At 39.0% G+C, this 15990-nt stretch overlaps 1 protein-coding gene across 8 annotated transcripts in view; it reads right to left on the reverse strand.

Moving 5' to 3' along the window:
* The window catches only part of ralgapa2 (Ral GTPase activating protein catalytic subunit alpha 2), a 119145-nt gene extending 116500 nt beyond the window's left edge, over positions 1–2645 (reverse strand). For 6 of the 8 annotated variants that reach the window (XM_084743264.1, XM_084743270.1, XM_084743268.1 and 3 more), the window contains exon 1: positions 2386–2645. In XM_084743264.1, the coding sequence (XP_084599390.1) occupies positions 2386–2491 (106 nt within the window). In that variant the 5' untranslated portion in view covers positions 2492–2645. The remainder of the gene's footprint in view (positions 1–2385) is intronic. The other 2 variants (XM_084743269.1, XM_084743265.1) reach the window with 1 other exon arrangement.
* Between the last annotated feature and the right edge of the window lie 13345 nt (positions 2646–15990).

The raw sequence follows: 15990 nt of genomic DNA on the forward strand, positions 1-15990 counted from the left end.
TAAAAGATACTTTGTTCCAGGAGGGATTCTTCTGTTCCACTGCTGGTATAGTCATATCTTCACTGTCATTATTTTGAATATTTTTAGAACTGCAACAATTAATCATATAGACCAATTTGTGAACTATTAGATTAATGGCCAACTATTGCATACTTCTTTAAAGACAAAATAAAGAAAAATAAGTCAATATTGTCAGATTCCTGCCTTAAATGTAAATATTTTCTGGTGTCTTGTGTCCTATATGATGACATACTGAATATCTTTGGTTTGTGGCCAAAACAAGACATTTCAGAACATCATTGTGGGCTTTGAGAAACACTGATCAACACTATTTTCTGGCATCTTATTGACCCAACATCTATTCATTGATTAATAGATTAAATCAACAATGAAAATAATCATTAGTTGCAGCCTTAAATAGTTTGGTAAATATCAAAATATGTCAGTGAGGACAAAGTTTCAATAATTGACAGAATATCAACTTAATTTATATTACATTATTTAATACGTACAGATATGTGAAGAGTTGATTAGACTACATATTTAATGCATTACCAAAACATTCATTTTTATAAGCTCTGTAGGTACAGAGCAATACCTGAGCATAAGTGACCTACTTTGAAATTCTGGTGGGAAAGCACATCATACTGTATGTTGCACTTATAATGAATCCGTTGCAATTATCCTCCATATTTTGCAATTCCCTTGACAACTTTCTTTCCCTCCACACTTTCCCAAAGTTCCCAGTGACCCCGTTTTGTATGTGATGCAATGAGAATAACAGTAGTGCATATGCACACAAGTATGCTACAGTACAGTACCCGATACTGGTCATCTTGATTCTAACAGAATGAGTGCACTCAGGTGGGATGTAGAGATGCATGAAATGAAAATTTCATATCACGACTGCATTGACTGAAAATATTACGGTTATAATCAGTATCATGGTATTTTTAAAACATTCAAACATGTTTGTACACACACACACACACACACTGAAATAATTTCACTAAGTTTTATATTGAGAAATTCTCAACATTTTGAAATGACATCATGTCCTTTGCAATGTCCCCATGCTGCACCTGCCTCTGGGAAAATGCTGCTAAATTTGGTTGATGCTGGACAGTACTGGCTGTGGGTTTTTCAATGTACAGTCATAAAACATGCCTTTAATGATTATCAAAATTTTAAACTGTGATAGTAATTGTTGAGAATTTATCATGGATCATGGGGAAACTGATAACTGTTTCATATCAAATGCAGATATGTTACAGTGCCCAATTCTATGAAGATAATCTTGGTTACTACTCAGGCAAGAAGCAATGACTTATGTGTATCTGCATGCCTACAGCACAACTGGGGTCATGCTATAGAGTTCCACATAGCTCTATGTGTTCTTTAGATTGTGTTCATGTGTGGTTCAGTGAAACAGAATGGACCACAACTATTTAACTTGCATGACATCTACTTTACACGTACATGTTTTGAAAAGTTAATTTGGTATCTAGACTTACAGACATCCACTATATGAGCTCTTTATAGCTTCATGATAGCTGATTAATTAAGAAAAACTGAATTGGAAATAGGCTCCATTATGTGTAATACAAAACTCTGATCTGCAGCACAAGTCAGGCTACTACAGAGTAAATTCATATCTTTATATTTTCATAGTGAAGGAAGACAGGGAACACCTACAACAGCTTTATGGCTGCCATAAATCCTGCACTTCCTCGTCCAGTAAAAGACACAAAGGACTCCACCAGCATGACACATTTACATTTTCATTATTTTCAAATCAAATATCTCTAGGGGAGAGAAGTAACTTGATAGCATCTGAACCAGGCAACCACCTAGATGAAAGCTGCATCCTCCTCACTTCAGCCTTAAGTGTATAAACGTTGACTTTATGTTCGTGATAATCAGTGTTGAGATAGAGATTTAAAAACACTAACTACGTTTTTAAGAGTCAGGATGACAGAGGACTAAATGACAACAAAGGCTGCGTTAGGCATCTGCTTCTCATCGACTGATGCTGCCCTGACAAGGTAGCGTCGGTTAGCATTGGCTGGCTAGTTAGCCGCAAGGGGAGCTAGCTCATACTAGCTAGCATCCATGCCTTATCACAGTGACTTGTCTGATATAAGAACGTAAAAAAAATCAATGGAAACAGATAGTGAGTGGCAAACACTTCACACTGCAATTACAGATTTTTGGCACTGTATGAATTTATGTCGCCTCTCTGCTTGCTTGCATTAGTCACCGCAGTGACAGCCAGCTAACCTGACGCCGTGTTTGACGTTAGCCGTTATCAGCTAATGCAGCTAGCTCGACTAGCTAAGCCTCGGCGGCGATGCAGCATCAAAAGCCCGGTGACATTTCACTCACCTAACAGTGACCGGAGGTGTCTGAGCCGGGTCGGTACATCCTTCTTTGGGTCCAGAACTTTCTGTGTAGATTTCTTGACGTCTCCATGCCCCCTTCGAGTGAACATTCCGCTGTAAAATGCAACCGTGGAAGCTGAAATCACCTGTGTTTCACCATACACCAAGGCTCCAGTGTGACTGTCACTTTCCTCACCACCGCTCTATGCCTGCTCGGTAAACATTCGACCGACGGCCGCTAGTGTCCTGTTTTTTCTGTGGGTGTGTAAACACGGAAGCGCAGCCTGACAGAGAGGAGTGGTCAACGTACATGACTACGCCTCCTTGTTTATAACCGTTCCACCTTGCATTGCCAGTGTTTGTTTGTTTTTCGTGGATATTTAATGAACTGTTTCACCGGTCTGTATGTGCATTGTGCAGAGAGGGTTTCGTTTTGTTTAAGTCTCACGCTGTTAACGCTTTTGAAAAAAACTGAGCAAGACAACTGTCCTGCAGTAAACTCTAGGTTGAAGACTGGTACCCATCCCCAATCTAAAACAGGGACTTGTCAATATCACTTTCTTTTATACAATAGAGGTTTGATAATAGGAGGTTGGGATCTGGTTGTTATAATGGCTCCCAAGCGCCCTCTGGTGTTTGAAACAGTCAAGCACCACAGTAGAGGAGTGAGGAGCGCATCTTTTTGCAGTTCATTTGGAAGAACAATGGAAATGCATGGGAAGCGGTAGAGGGAAACATCCAGTGGTGCCATTTTCCAATGAAAATAGCCAACACATTTTAGACAAGGTGGTTTGTAAGTTTGGTATAACTCTATGGCTGCAAATAAATATTATTTTAATTATTGATTAATCTGCAGATGATTTTGGAAAAATAATTAAATGGCCATAACAGTTTCCCAAGGCCCTACCAACTGGGGGTTTGCAGACCGCAGAGATATACTTTTTGTGATATCTCACTGGTTCTTTATTCTAGCATTCCAGTTTTTGATGGTGTTACACGTCTCTTATGACTTTATTAAAAAAAAGACAACAACAAAAAACAACAATGTGGTGTTGTGGGGGCATAGACAGAACTATTTACTGATTGAGTTCATGTTTTCCATGGGTCCTGATTTAAAATATTACACACTAACTGGGGTCCTTCTGGGGTTGAAGGACACAGATCCAGCCAACAGATTTCCTCATGTGCTGTGTCTGTTTTTATTTTATACAATATGCATAGTCATTTTCCTCTAATAATAATAATACTACTTTTGAAAACATTCAGATGACATTAATTAAGAAATAAGTTACCTGCTATGATGTTTGTTTAGGTCAGTAGTCCTTTTTAAGTAAGTTGGTAGGATGAAGGTAAATATGCACATAATTTTCTTGTTATTTCTTAATATATACAATATTAAAAAAATGTCCATCACAATTTCAAAAGCCAACGTTATCATATCCTTAGTGTTTGTTTTGTCCAATCAACCGTCAAAAAGTAAGGGTTCATTTTAGCAAATAACAAAGAGACCCAAAACTGAACGGAAATAATGATACACTGTCACATCCTATAATAATCATGTTTTAACACATTTCAACAGTAGAAGAGTGTTTGGCATGCTTCAGTGCATGCAGTGCAGCACTGATGCATTCAGCATGCATCTCTAACATGTCTGAAATTAGATAACCACGTTGTTTCAATGCCAGTCGTTAATACATCATTAGATTTTTATGGCATAAAATGTGTGCATTTGCTCATAATAATTAAAACAAACAAACATTAAACAAATTAAATAAAACATGTGCACTTTTATCAACTTATTTATTGTCATTTCAAGAAGTTAAACTAGACTACTGGAGAGTTTTTAATAGGCTAACATTCACAACACCTGCATAACTTTTAAGTGTTTTACTTGCAGGGCTCTGGCATTATGTATATTGTCTCACTGAACTAGCTTGCTGGGGCATCAGAACTGAATAGAGTAATTGTGAATGCTATTGATTACATGTAGTCCTTTATCTACTGTAGTATAAAAAGTTTAAACAGGGTGAATGTGTCTGCTGTTAAAAAAAAAATAAAATAAAAAGGTCTATTAAATGTAGAAGTAATGTTGAATAATCACTTTGTTCGTGTTGTTTCTCTTGCACCAATTGATATGTCTTCACTTTATCTGCTACAGTTAACCCAGTTCAAAAACATGGTCACATTATAGTCAAAGGCTTTATCAAAAATACTGCTACTAATGTCTCCTTACTAATCTTCATAGCTAAATGCAACAATTGTTACAATGGAGTTATGACTGAACCAGGGACCTAATGTGCTGTGCTGGCACTTACAAAGAGAAAAAAGGTATAACAGCTTCACTGCTCATTCAAGCCGCTGCCACTTGACACTTTAAACTGGAGGTTTTGATGAATGAATATAAGAATACAAGGGAATCTTTAAGAGCTCTCCTGCAGTTAAAGTAAACTTAGGGGTTATGCTAAATTGAACAGAGTTCAGTGTGCTCATGACTTTAATGGATTTTCAAAATAATTTGTTCTACATGGTTGTGCAGACAGCAAATTCCATCTTGGAAATGAAAAAAAAAGTGTTTATGTTCTGAGATGAATCTTAAGTTTGAAGAAATTGGATGCATCCGTTAATCAACCCCAATAAACTGACACTCCGTGCAATCTCACACTTTCGCTTGTCTGAACCTATCTGTCTTACTTTGGAGGCAATTAATTTTGAGGCTAAGCTGGGAAAATTATTTTATTTACACATTTAGACACATCTCATTGAAGACAGAGCTTAGACTGCGGAGTCAAGATGGAGTTCAAGTTTGTGGCTTAGAAATCTTTTCAGACTTAGTGACAGATAAAAAGTCCACTAATATAAAGTAACCGACATATAATTATAACTATGACGCTATTTAATATTAAATATCACATTATATATATATTTAAGCTTAGCATTATAAAATAAAGTCTCCTAATATAAATAAATATACATATATTCATCTCTGTTCAAGACACAAGGAGCTGATTCTTTATTTGCATTGCTGCATGTGACCACATATCGAAAGTGGAGGATTTTGCTTTATTAATTTGGGCATTAGACAGCTCAAGTAAATAAATATCATAAAAATATGTCAACCATTTCCTGGTACTGAGATCATGAGGTGGCAGCCATCTTTGGACTAGAGGTTTTTCTGGCAGCTGTGAACTTGCACTTGTCTTTCACTTGGTCTTGACTGAGAATCATCACCAAGAATAAGCAGAGTTGGATTGTGTATTATGGTCTTATCCATCAATTCAAATACTTTATTTATTTATTTATTTTTGATTGAGTGGAATCAACTAATCTTTTCCCATTAATTTAACGTAAATATACAAGATTATTTATTCAAGTTAACTAAGCTTAAAATTTCTAGAATTTATTTCCAGAACACTTCAGACTTATAAACACTAAGTTCTTCTAGCTTGAAGTCTTGAAACAATTAGTTGAATGAATGTACTGTACAGAATTCAATCAACTTATTCAATTAAGTCTCTAAAGAAGCATGATCAATATATTTGCAGACTTCCCAGTATGCATTGTTTGAGGGAAGATCCTTCTTTTCTTATAGTTTGAAAAAAAAGACAAAACTTACTGTGTGTCTCTAACACACATTAAGGTAAGTCTTAAACTTAAACTTTATTTAATGAGTTAATTAATATTTAATAAATGTTATAAACATTTGTCAGTGTGACAGAAGAGTTGTTTGTTCAACTTAATATGTTAAATTTATTGAATGTTTTCTCATGTACAACTGAATTAATATCACATTTATTTCTCTGGAAAAGTCCATTTGTTTTGAATCATTACAAAATTATCAAAACTTGTCTTTTCAAATTCAGCCAACTCAGAATTTTAAAGCAGTTCGGTTGCTAACTTTTTTAGTTAAACAAATTTTTTTTATAGTGTATTATAAAATAATCCTGATATAAAATACATCATGCATCCTCTACTTATTGTACTCACAAAAACTGTGAGACTTACCATGATGTTCAGGGACGACCAACAACCAGGAGATGGCGCCTAAACCCTTGGTGATCTTAGGCAAACAAACATACCAACACAAGCTGCATATGTCATTGAGTTTCTGTTTATTTTCATGAATAAAAAGTACATATGCTCTTTGAATGGCCTGCAAATATAAGGGTATTGCTGCATAAAAGTGATAATCAAATTGATACATATGGCATCACACTAACAAACTATAGACAAAGAAAATGTAAGAAAAGACTCACAAAGGAATAAGTTTTGTTTGAGTAACTCTATGCAGAAAGTAAAATAAAGGAATTCACAAGAATTTCAGCATTTAAGAGTTGACTGTGAAAGATCCATACTCTCAATAAAGAAGACAAGACTGTTTTTATTCCATCTGCCACCTCCACAAATTGAGCGCAGACAATGTTGTGCGAGCGTTTGTCTCTCTTTTTCAAGGTTCTCCACAATGGATGTCTTGAATGATAGGAGAGGGAACAGAGGGTAGCGAGAGCGGAGGCCATAGAGGAGGAGTAAAAAAAGAGAGTAAAATCAGCCTTTGCCCTGCAGTTTGGTATGACACTCATTATCTGAAGTGGGCCATTCTGAGAAAGGAGGAGGTTGCCTGTCACAACAGATGTTGATTACACAAAACAGGGTAGTTTGGAGGGATGCGTGAATAAAACACAAGCTCACACACACACATACACACACACACACACACACACAGGGTTATTGTTGGTGCTTTGTCACGAGTCTTAATTGATTGTAATCACCATTCCTTCTTGGCAAACCCTCCCCTGTTCTTGAAGTGCAGGGTATTGCTCATTAACTAAAATGGCATGGACCTACGATAATCTATCAACAATAACAACAGGACTGGATGTTTTCTTCCCTCTCTAATCCTGCACCTGGAAGTATTTTAGGTCCAGCTCATTTCTGCAATGATATACCACAGTAGGCTGAGACAATTCAACTTTATAGTCGGCTGTAGAGCTCCACACTGCTTGCTCAAAGATAGTTCAGTGCCGAATTAGACAATTACGGTGCCAACTGTGACATTATTTTTGAATGAGATCATTTATTTCAAAATGGGATTTCCAGAGTATAAACCATCATAATTTATTCTTTCTCATACAGGCCTAGAATTGACAATTGCCAGGGCCTTGGCAGGGAAATGAAGACCTCATCATGACCAAATGGTGGCACTGTAGCCTCACAAATGAGGACCCGCCTTCTCATGGCCAGGCTGTCGGACTGATTCCAATCCAAGGTTTGAAAAGCACTTGTCTGCTCTAAATTGTTCTTATAAAGAGCTTGGAAATACTTGACTTTTCTCCTTATGTGGTTATGGATTTCCTTTTTGTACAATTAAGTGCCATTAAAAGCTAATGTATCCTGTTAAACCACATTAAGGTGTTGGGGTGGACAGTGGCACAGTTATCCGCCCGCATATTGTGAATAGGAGCCCCACTGTCGGAGCATTTTTTTGAAATCTATATCGGACCCATTCAGAAACTTCAGGATGAAAAGGATCAAAAGGGAAATGTCCACATGGACTGCTGATTTTTCCTGGCTGTGAGACCACCCACAGCTGCTTGACATAGATGAGCTACGTAGGAACAAAATGATGAAACAAAACCAATCTGTGTTTGACTCAGACTCACAGACATATAGAGTATCTAATATGGACCCCTTTTGGATTTTAGTGTTTGTACATCTTTTTTATGTTATGCTTCTTATGGATTTGTGAGTAATCATGAAATTTTATTGATGAATCTTTATTAAATATATCTAATAAATTAAGTATATTTTAGGCCCCCTATATAGGTATTAAATAGGACGAACTGATTCCATTTATTAAACAGCAGCTTCTATAAATAAGGCACAAACATGAGCCTGTAATTTGAGATTACAGCTCCCACCAGGGGTCGTCATGGTGCCCTTAACCACCAAGGTTATCTCACAATTGACAAGTTCAAGCCACAATAATTACAACTGTACAGGTTTTTTCTTTAATTTTTAAATTCTTAAAATTTGTACAGTTCTCTAGACAGTAAAACGAGGAAGCTGTGTTGAATTCTTCTTCAACAATGCAAACATGAAGCTCTGTATATGGATATAAGCAATTTCTGATTCTAGTGTTTGTAATGCACACTGTAGTTTGGAGCACATCTCCATGGAGGTTAATGAGGGGGCACTCTGAAGTAATTAAAACAAGAGCATTATAAGGCAGCAGTTTCACATAAGGTACTCGTAGCAACATACCCCATACTTAATTAAAACTCTTTGCTGACAGCATTTTGTATCTTCTCAGGTAATCTGCTGTGAAATTAATAAGGAGGGAGAATTAAAATGACTAATGTTGGCAGAGAAAGGCTATTTTTTTTCTGCAGTATGCATGACAGGGGTCTCTATCTGGAATGCGTGATCCTTATTGCACTGAAAAAATACTTCTCCAGGTTCTCACCGTAATCTGATTCCAATTTCACTTGTGCTGTGACACCGTAGCGACAAGCCAGGGGACATTTAATTGAAATGTCCATGCTTTTAATTGGATTCTGTTAAGATGTGAAATTACCTCCTGAGTTACAGTCTTGTACCTTTAAATGCTGATACCGAATGGTTTCCAGCGGTGATCAGTTAAGGAGCTGAAATAATGCCTCCATTCAGCAGCGCATCACTGCGCCGAGGCAAAAGAACATTCTTGAATTTAAAGGCAAACTGTTCAACCTGGGGCCTTGCATTTCAAAGACAGCCATTTATCTAGTGAAATGAATTGTTGTTTTTAACAGGGTAGTGCTTGAGAGACAATGCAATACTTAAGCATGTAGTACCAGACAAGAGAGGCTTCTAACTATTCTGATTCTATTCTGTCTTTGTCAAACTCAAACATTTCATCGGTATACACTGCTCTTTATCATGATACTAGGGATGCATGATAATTATCGAAATTATAGCTCATGATATAAATTATAATAATATCTGACTTTTCAGATTATTAGGGCTGGGTTACAGAACTCTGTGCCTTTAAAGGTATAGCATACATTTTTTTCTTAAAAACAACAACAACAACAGCAAAAACAATGTACACACTGATGTTAACACTTCAATTATTACTTATGACTGACTACAAGCGTGTGGTGGTGTTTTTGCAGAGACCCTGTCGTCTGCATGTATTTCCTTGTTTTCTCTCATTATTTTGCTGTGCGTGGGACGTTTCACCAGTCCAAAACATTATATTTTGACGTCCTGGTATCTTTCTGGTGCCGTTACAAGCAGCTCAGTCAAATCCTACTGATTCTATTTCAAGGTATCAGTTGAAATAAAGAAGTAGTATCAAAACTTCTCCAGTCAAACTGCCAAAATACCTCCATTTGATCCATTTCGTACCCAGACCTAGAAAAACAATTTTTTTTGGTTTTGCTTGCCATCACTGCAAGTGTTCTTCCTTTGCGACATGTGATTGGCCCATGACCACAGCAGCTACAACCCATCCAGTCTGCGGTGTGATGCCGACCGCTGCCTATCTGATAGAGTTGGTATTTCAGTGTGCAGAGATGCCACCAAAACAGTGTAAAGCAGAGGTTTTCAAACTGTGGTCTGGGGACCAACTGGGGCCTTTAGTGGGTTTAAAAGGAGTTTAAGTTTTATAACATTTTTTGTTAGGCGGACTAACAGTGGAAGAAATAGGATTGGCTGTTTTGATTGACTGTAATTTATAGTGATCCAAGTTCGATCACTGACTTATGATTAAGTTTTTATTATCTTCAAACAAACAAAACAAATTACTCAGAGGGGCTTCCTGAGGCAAAATCCTCCTCTCACATTGGGAGTCTCTGGTCTAAAGTGTATATATTACAGGGGTCCTTGATATTAAAAAGTCTGGGAGCCCCTGTTACATGGCTGTGGCATCTGATAAAAATAAAAGCACAAAATGCAGAATTATTCGGGTTAAAACTGGGGATATGAAACATCTATTGGTATCACTGTAATTGTACTGGTATTGGTAATAGCATCATATTTTTTAAAGCAAAAATACTCTGTAAAAGCTGAAAAATATTTTTATGATTTTTTTAAAAAACTAAATGAACATTTGAGGAGTCGGAATTGGTCTTTGTTTTTGTTGTCATAGTGATGTTATGTGAGCTATGGGATATTAAATCATTCATCTTCTCTCAAATCTTAGCCTTTCTTACCCTCAAGTTATTGGTTATTGGTATCGGTGGGAAAAAAAAAATCCATATTGTGCATCCCTACAGAGCACAAATCTGTATTTAGACCCACAAATGCCCATTACCAATAATACAGTGGCCGGCAGCTATCCATTGCAAGGCAAGTGAACCAGGCATTCATGATATCATAGTTAAGCCGAAGGTGTTAGCATCAGACGCTGACATGTTCAGGTAATGTGTGGGCGGAAAGGCAGCAAAGCTTCCTTCACCTCCTTGAGGGTTGCGCTCTTCCAACCTCCTACATTGAGATTGGTGAATTTTCCCATTCTGGGGCCCCGTGTCACCCTGCTGTGGCTGCGCAAAACATCCCTGCCTCCTCCACCTACATCCATGACCCCCTCTGATAAGCTTGGAGTTCATCCCTTTCACTGATTAGTTTGCTGGCAGATTGAATGCCCATGTCTGCAGCCCTGTGTCACCCAGGCTGGCTCTACCTGTGTGTGGTTGGATCAGCAGGTGGCTGGCACACTGTCCAGTGTGATACTGAAACCATTATTTATACATAACAGTTCTCTGTGTGCTCAGCAAAGCCATGTTTCCCACCTCGGGGAGGATGTATGGAGGGGAAGACAACATCCTCCGTTATTTCATAATTCTAGAAAAATAGATGACACCCCCATTTATGCAAAAGATGTATTGGAATAATTTGCAAAAAAAATGTGTGATTCTAGGATACATATTCTGTGTGAGTGAGAATCCTGAAAATGTGAGGTCATTAGTAACTTCTCTGCCAAAATCCCTTCTCTTCAGTACACTGTGTTTGTGTGTGTGTGAGGTTTGCGTGAATTCACACGTGTTTGTTTGTTTACTGTGCCACCGCTGGCCCAAGTTGGAGCCACAGGAGTGTGAAATAACAAGCACAAGAGGGATTTCACGCTTTTACAGAGCTGAAAAGGTATGTTTTTGTCAGACAACTCAGTCCATTTCCATCCCAGACAAACTTTGTTTATCTCCCCACTAGTCTCTGCCTACCTATTTTTCTAAAAAAACACATGCAATTAAACCGCAACATTATATATGGGTTCCCACGGGTATAGTGTGTTCAGGTTTGCTTATGCTACACCTCTGGCCTGTTTTATCGCCATTATCAATGGCGCAAGGTGCATCATTAGAAAAAGACAAACAGCCCAGTTTCTTTTCGCAGGGCGGACACGCTGACAGAAAATCAATGCTCGGTTTCCCATGAGCACCTAATTAGCTGGACACTTGTGCACTGTTGAAACACAGGCCGGATCTCTTTGTCTGCTCAGTCGATCAGGTGAAAATGCATGAAAGACACCTTCAGAGCTGATAAAGTGTCAGAGAGGTGAGGAGTAAACACATAAGTGACACTTATGGTCTAGAATGTCTCACACCCACTATATGCTTCGGCAGACTTGATTTGAACTTTATCGTCCATCCATGCCATTGAAGCATTTTACACTGAGGGCAATATATGCTTAGTTACGTTTCTAATCTTATGTCACAAATATTTTTGATATTTGTAATATATATGTATACAGGGCTGAATGATGTGGTAAAGATTATTACAATTATTTTGATAGATATTGCAAATGTGAGCAAGGCCACAGACCTTATTAAACCCTAGGGTCATTATTCCCTGGACTTGTATGTTCAGAACACTGGGAGGCTTAGTGCATGAACTTTTACAACAAGCTGACAGAAATAGAAACACATCAGTTTCGGCCTTATACTCATACGGTTAACTCATATGTTACTTTGTTCTGTTTATGAGGTTCGTTATTAGAAGGTAGGTCAGCTCACTTTATGTGAATTATTCACAGTAAAATATCCTCTGCCCCGACGGTCTTTCAAATGGACTGACTGTTTAAACCAAACTCCATTCTAAAAGCAGGTGTTTTATAGTAGGGTCATATTTTTCAAGGCTCTTCTCTGATTCATTTCCATCTACAGACACAATCGGCCCACATATCATTTACTCAGTAACATCTTAAATCTATGTATTATGATACCACTCTGTGGGAGGTATCATTTTAATTTTCACAGAAAAAAAATAAAATAAAATAAAATCATGAGAACTGGACATTTGTTGGGATTTGTACCAAACAGATGTTTTCTTACATCTGGAGAACAAGATTTTTCACAAGTTTAAAAAAAAAAAGGTAGCATCTGCGATTTGGATATTGCGATTGGCCATATTGTGATTTTGCTAATGCTTTGATTAATTGTGCAGCTCTATATGTGTATATATGTATATACAGTATATACTGTATATGTCTTGGGTCTATGGCTGAGATTCCATTCAGTTGGCTATAACACAAGTGCACTGAGTGCCGTGCAGAAGGCAGAACTCAATTGGTCTCTCACTGGAAATTCTAAACATTCAATAAAAAAGGGAAGAGGAGGGTAAAAAAAATCTAAAATGTCCAATCTTATTCTATAACCTGTTAGAGTGACACTTGCGAATTTCCACTATGGACAAGGTGGCAGTACAAACGCAGATAGACGAAGGGGAATAAAAGGGCCTTCTCATGACAAACTTTCTGGAAATGTCAGCCTTTCATGCTTTTGAGAAGACCTATTTCATATCTATTACAGCAGGCATTCTGTGTCCGATATTTCAGATTTCAGTCCTCCCCGCACTGCAAATCCTCTGCCAATCTTCCGCCCTTAAGAATCTCTGCCAGCCCTGATGCATTATTCCCCCTACCTCCTCTCTCCCCCTTTTGATGTGACAGAACAAACCGCGACCTATTAGGATTAAGGCTTTGAAAAGATCTTTGAAGCCGCTCAAGGTTCCTTTAAACTGGGGAATGACAATATGAGCTGTGTGGCAGCAGATGCTGAATGGAGTGATTGCTAGTCCTCCTCAGCGAGGTCTGCTGTCACACAACACACAGGCAGACAAACACTCACACAAATGCGCGTGCGTCTGTGAATGCACGCACACACAAACAACTTGCTGCACCCACCCTTTACCCAGAGCACTGCAGTTATCTTTTACAGTACATGTATTGTGCTCACAAATGCAGATTTGGTTCAGCACTTTCCTTTTTTTTGCTGTGTTTTGCTGTGAATTGTCGGAGCCGAGTTTGGCTCCGAGCCTTTGCTGTATCTGAACTGCTGCCCAGGATGAAAACAAACAAACATGACAATACCTTGCATTTTTTTCTCCTCCCTTTAATGATCTGTTTCTGTTCAGGACACAGTCATGTCAAAAGCATCATCGGCAGGGAGGCAGGGTGCTGAAATGTGAAGGATGGGGGGTAAACAGGAAAGGATGTGGGCTGCTGGAAGCCGACATGAAAGAGAGGAGTCGAAGCCCACTTGTGTGTGCTAACGAATGAGTTTTGTGTCTACTTAAAACATAATGACACGCCGTGGGAGCAGTTTATCTGGCTGGAAATTAAAGGAGTTCAAGGTGTCTCACTTTTCAGTGTGAAGATTCTCAAAAGCACAGAGGAATTTTCATTTTTTATCTTTTTTTTGTGACACTGATGGTGCATCTGAAGACGCTGGAGTGATGGAATGCCTCGTTGATGCAAAGGAGAGCAAATTAAGTAAAACTGACATCCTGAATGCTGCCTATACACTTTACTTCAGTCACCCAGACATGGCAGAGTGCAAATACCATTGCTATGCATCTCCCGCAATCAAAAAAAGAATTTAGCTTTCTTTTATCTAATCACTCCTCTGAATATCCCTTATCGTACCTGCCTAGCCCCCTGAGGTAGCCGAGGACAGGATGTGATATCAAATATTCAAACTGGGTGATTCCTGGAGAGATTTATCATGGCAAATTTCACAGGCGATCCTATTTAGATATTCACCGTCTGTTTTGCGTGGGTTTAAACATGCCCCGGTGTGAGATGTCACCCAGAGACAGTCACTACAGATAGCCGGTCTGTGGAGAAATGAAGCCATGGGACACACAGGGTAAAGGCTTCTCACTGCACAGTCAGAGAGACAAGTTCTCAGGGAGCTGCCACCATAGAGCACATATTGATCTGCCATTGCATCTTATCTTTGTGACTCTAGATTAAAATGCTCAACATTGGCTCTCCCTCTCCCTCCCTCGCTGCCAGGCTGAAGGCCTTTCTATATCCCTGAGTGGAGGAGCTCTAATCTCCCCATGAAGTAGTGGGAGCCTATCACTGGCAGAAAAACGCACAGTTCCCACTGCAAGAATAAGGGGGAGAGCTCAGAAATTAACCGGCTTAAAATGCTCCCCATCTAAAGAGTAACTTGAATGATAATCAGGTTTGATCCGCGGTCTGCGTCTTTTGATGCTGCTGCTTGTTTTCCTTTACAGAATGTTTTTTTGCTCGGTGAGATTTCTGACTCCCCCCCCTGCTTCTTTTCCACTCTTTCTTCTTCTTCAGGCGCTGTTATCATAATCCAAACAATTGGCTGTTGTAACTGTATGTATTCCTCTTGTGGGAAATGGCTGGGAATCAGATCCTCTCGGGTCTTGTTTAATGTCCTGTCCAAATGAGCGGGGAAGAGTTGAAGCTCTGACAAAACAAAAAAAACGGGGGCAGGAATAAAGGGGAGAAAGCCTGGGCAGACAGACGGATGAGCCCCAGGCTCCAGGGCTTTGACTTTGGCCAAACAAACGTTTGTTTTTCAAAGTGTTTTTATAGTAGGATGGATTAAGGCGGATGTGGACCAAAGCACCCCCCCACAACACCCCTGCCCATCCGTGGTCTTGTCAAACGGTGCATTGAGAAGAGGGGTCGCACCTGTTAGGGCAGCCCAGAGGAGCAGGACCAGGATGATATTGAGCAGGGCTTTGTGGGTATCAGAGTCAAAACAAAGCTGTCAGCCAGGGCTCATTCATCTTTGATGTTCATTGATGAGGAAACTGGTGGGCCTCAACAGGGCATTGTTTCCTCTAAGTGGTGCCCATTGATAGCCAGAAAGCCACGTTTGTTTTTAGTCTCTGACGGGTGGAGCTCATTTTAAAAGGCTTAATGGTGCATTTAACCAGTCCAAAACACTGTGCTTTGGAGCCCTCCTTGCACCATTGGCTCGGCCCTGTCTTCCTGCTTCCTAAATGGCCTATAAACAATAATAAAATGCTAATCATGTGTGAATGGCCAACACCGGTGGGCATGCATGTATCGCCGAGGCCCCAGGCTCTTCTGAATGCCTGTTGTGACAAATTAAGATCCAGAAAACGAGGGCATTTGACTGCCACCGTGTCTGCTTCCTGGCCCGTTCTCCTCCTCTCCACTCTTTGTCATAAAAACCTGGACAGCCTTCATAAAGTGTATTTCTCATGCTATTGTTAAGCTATTGCTAACTAAAGTGAGGTACATATTGATACTTCTGTAATATGCATGCTTCATCATAACACTTAAATGTTGATGGTAAATGTAATGCATTTTCATGCATTTAAAAGAATCTATGCTGCATCTAAA

Source organism: Lutjanus erythropterus, chromosome 18 (assembly GCF_056507025.1).
Source record: "Lutjanus erythropterus isolate fLutEry1 chromosome 18, fLutEry1.hap2, whole genome shotgun sequence".
Lineage (NCBI taxonomy): Eukaryota > Metazoa > Chordata > Actinopteri > Lutjaniformes > Lutjanidae > Lutjanus > Lutjanus erythropterus.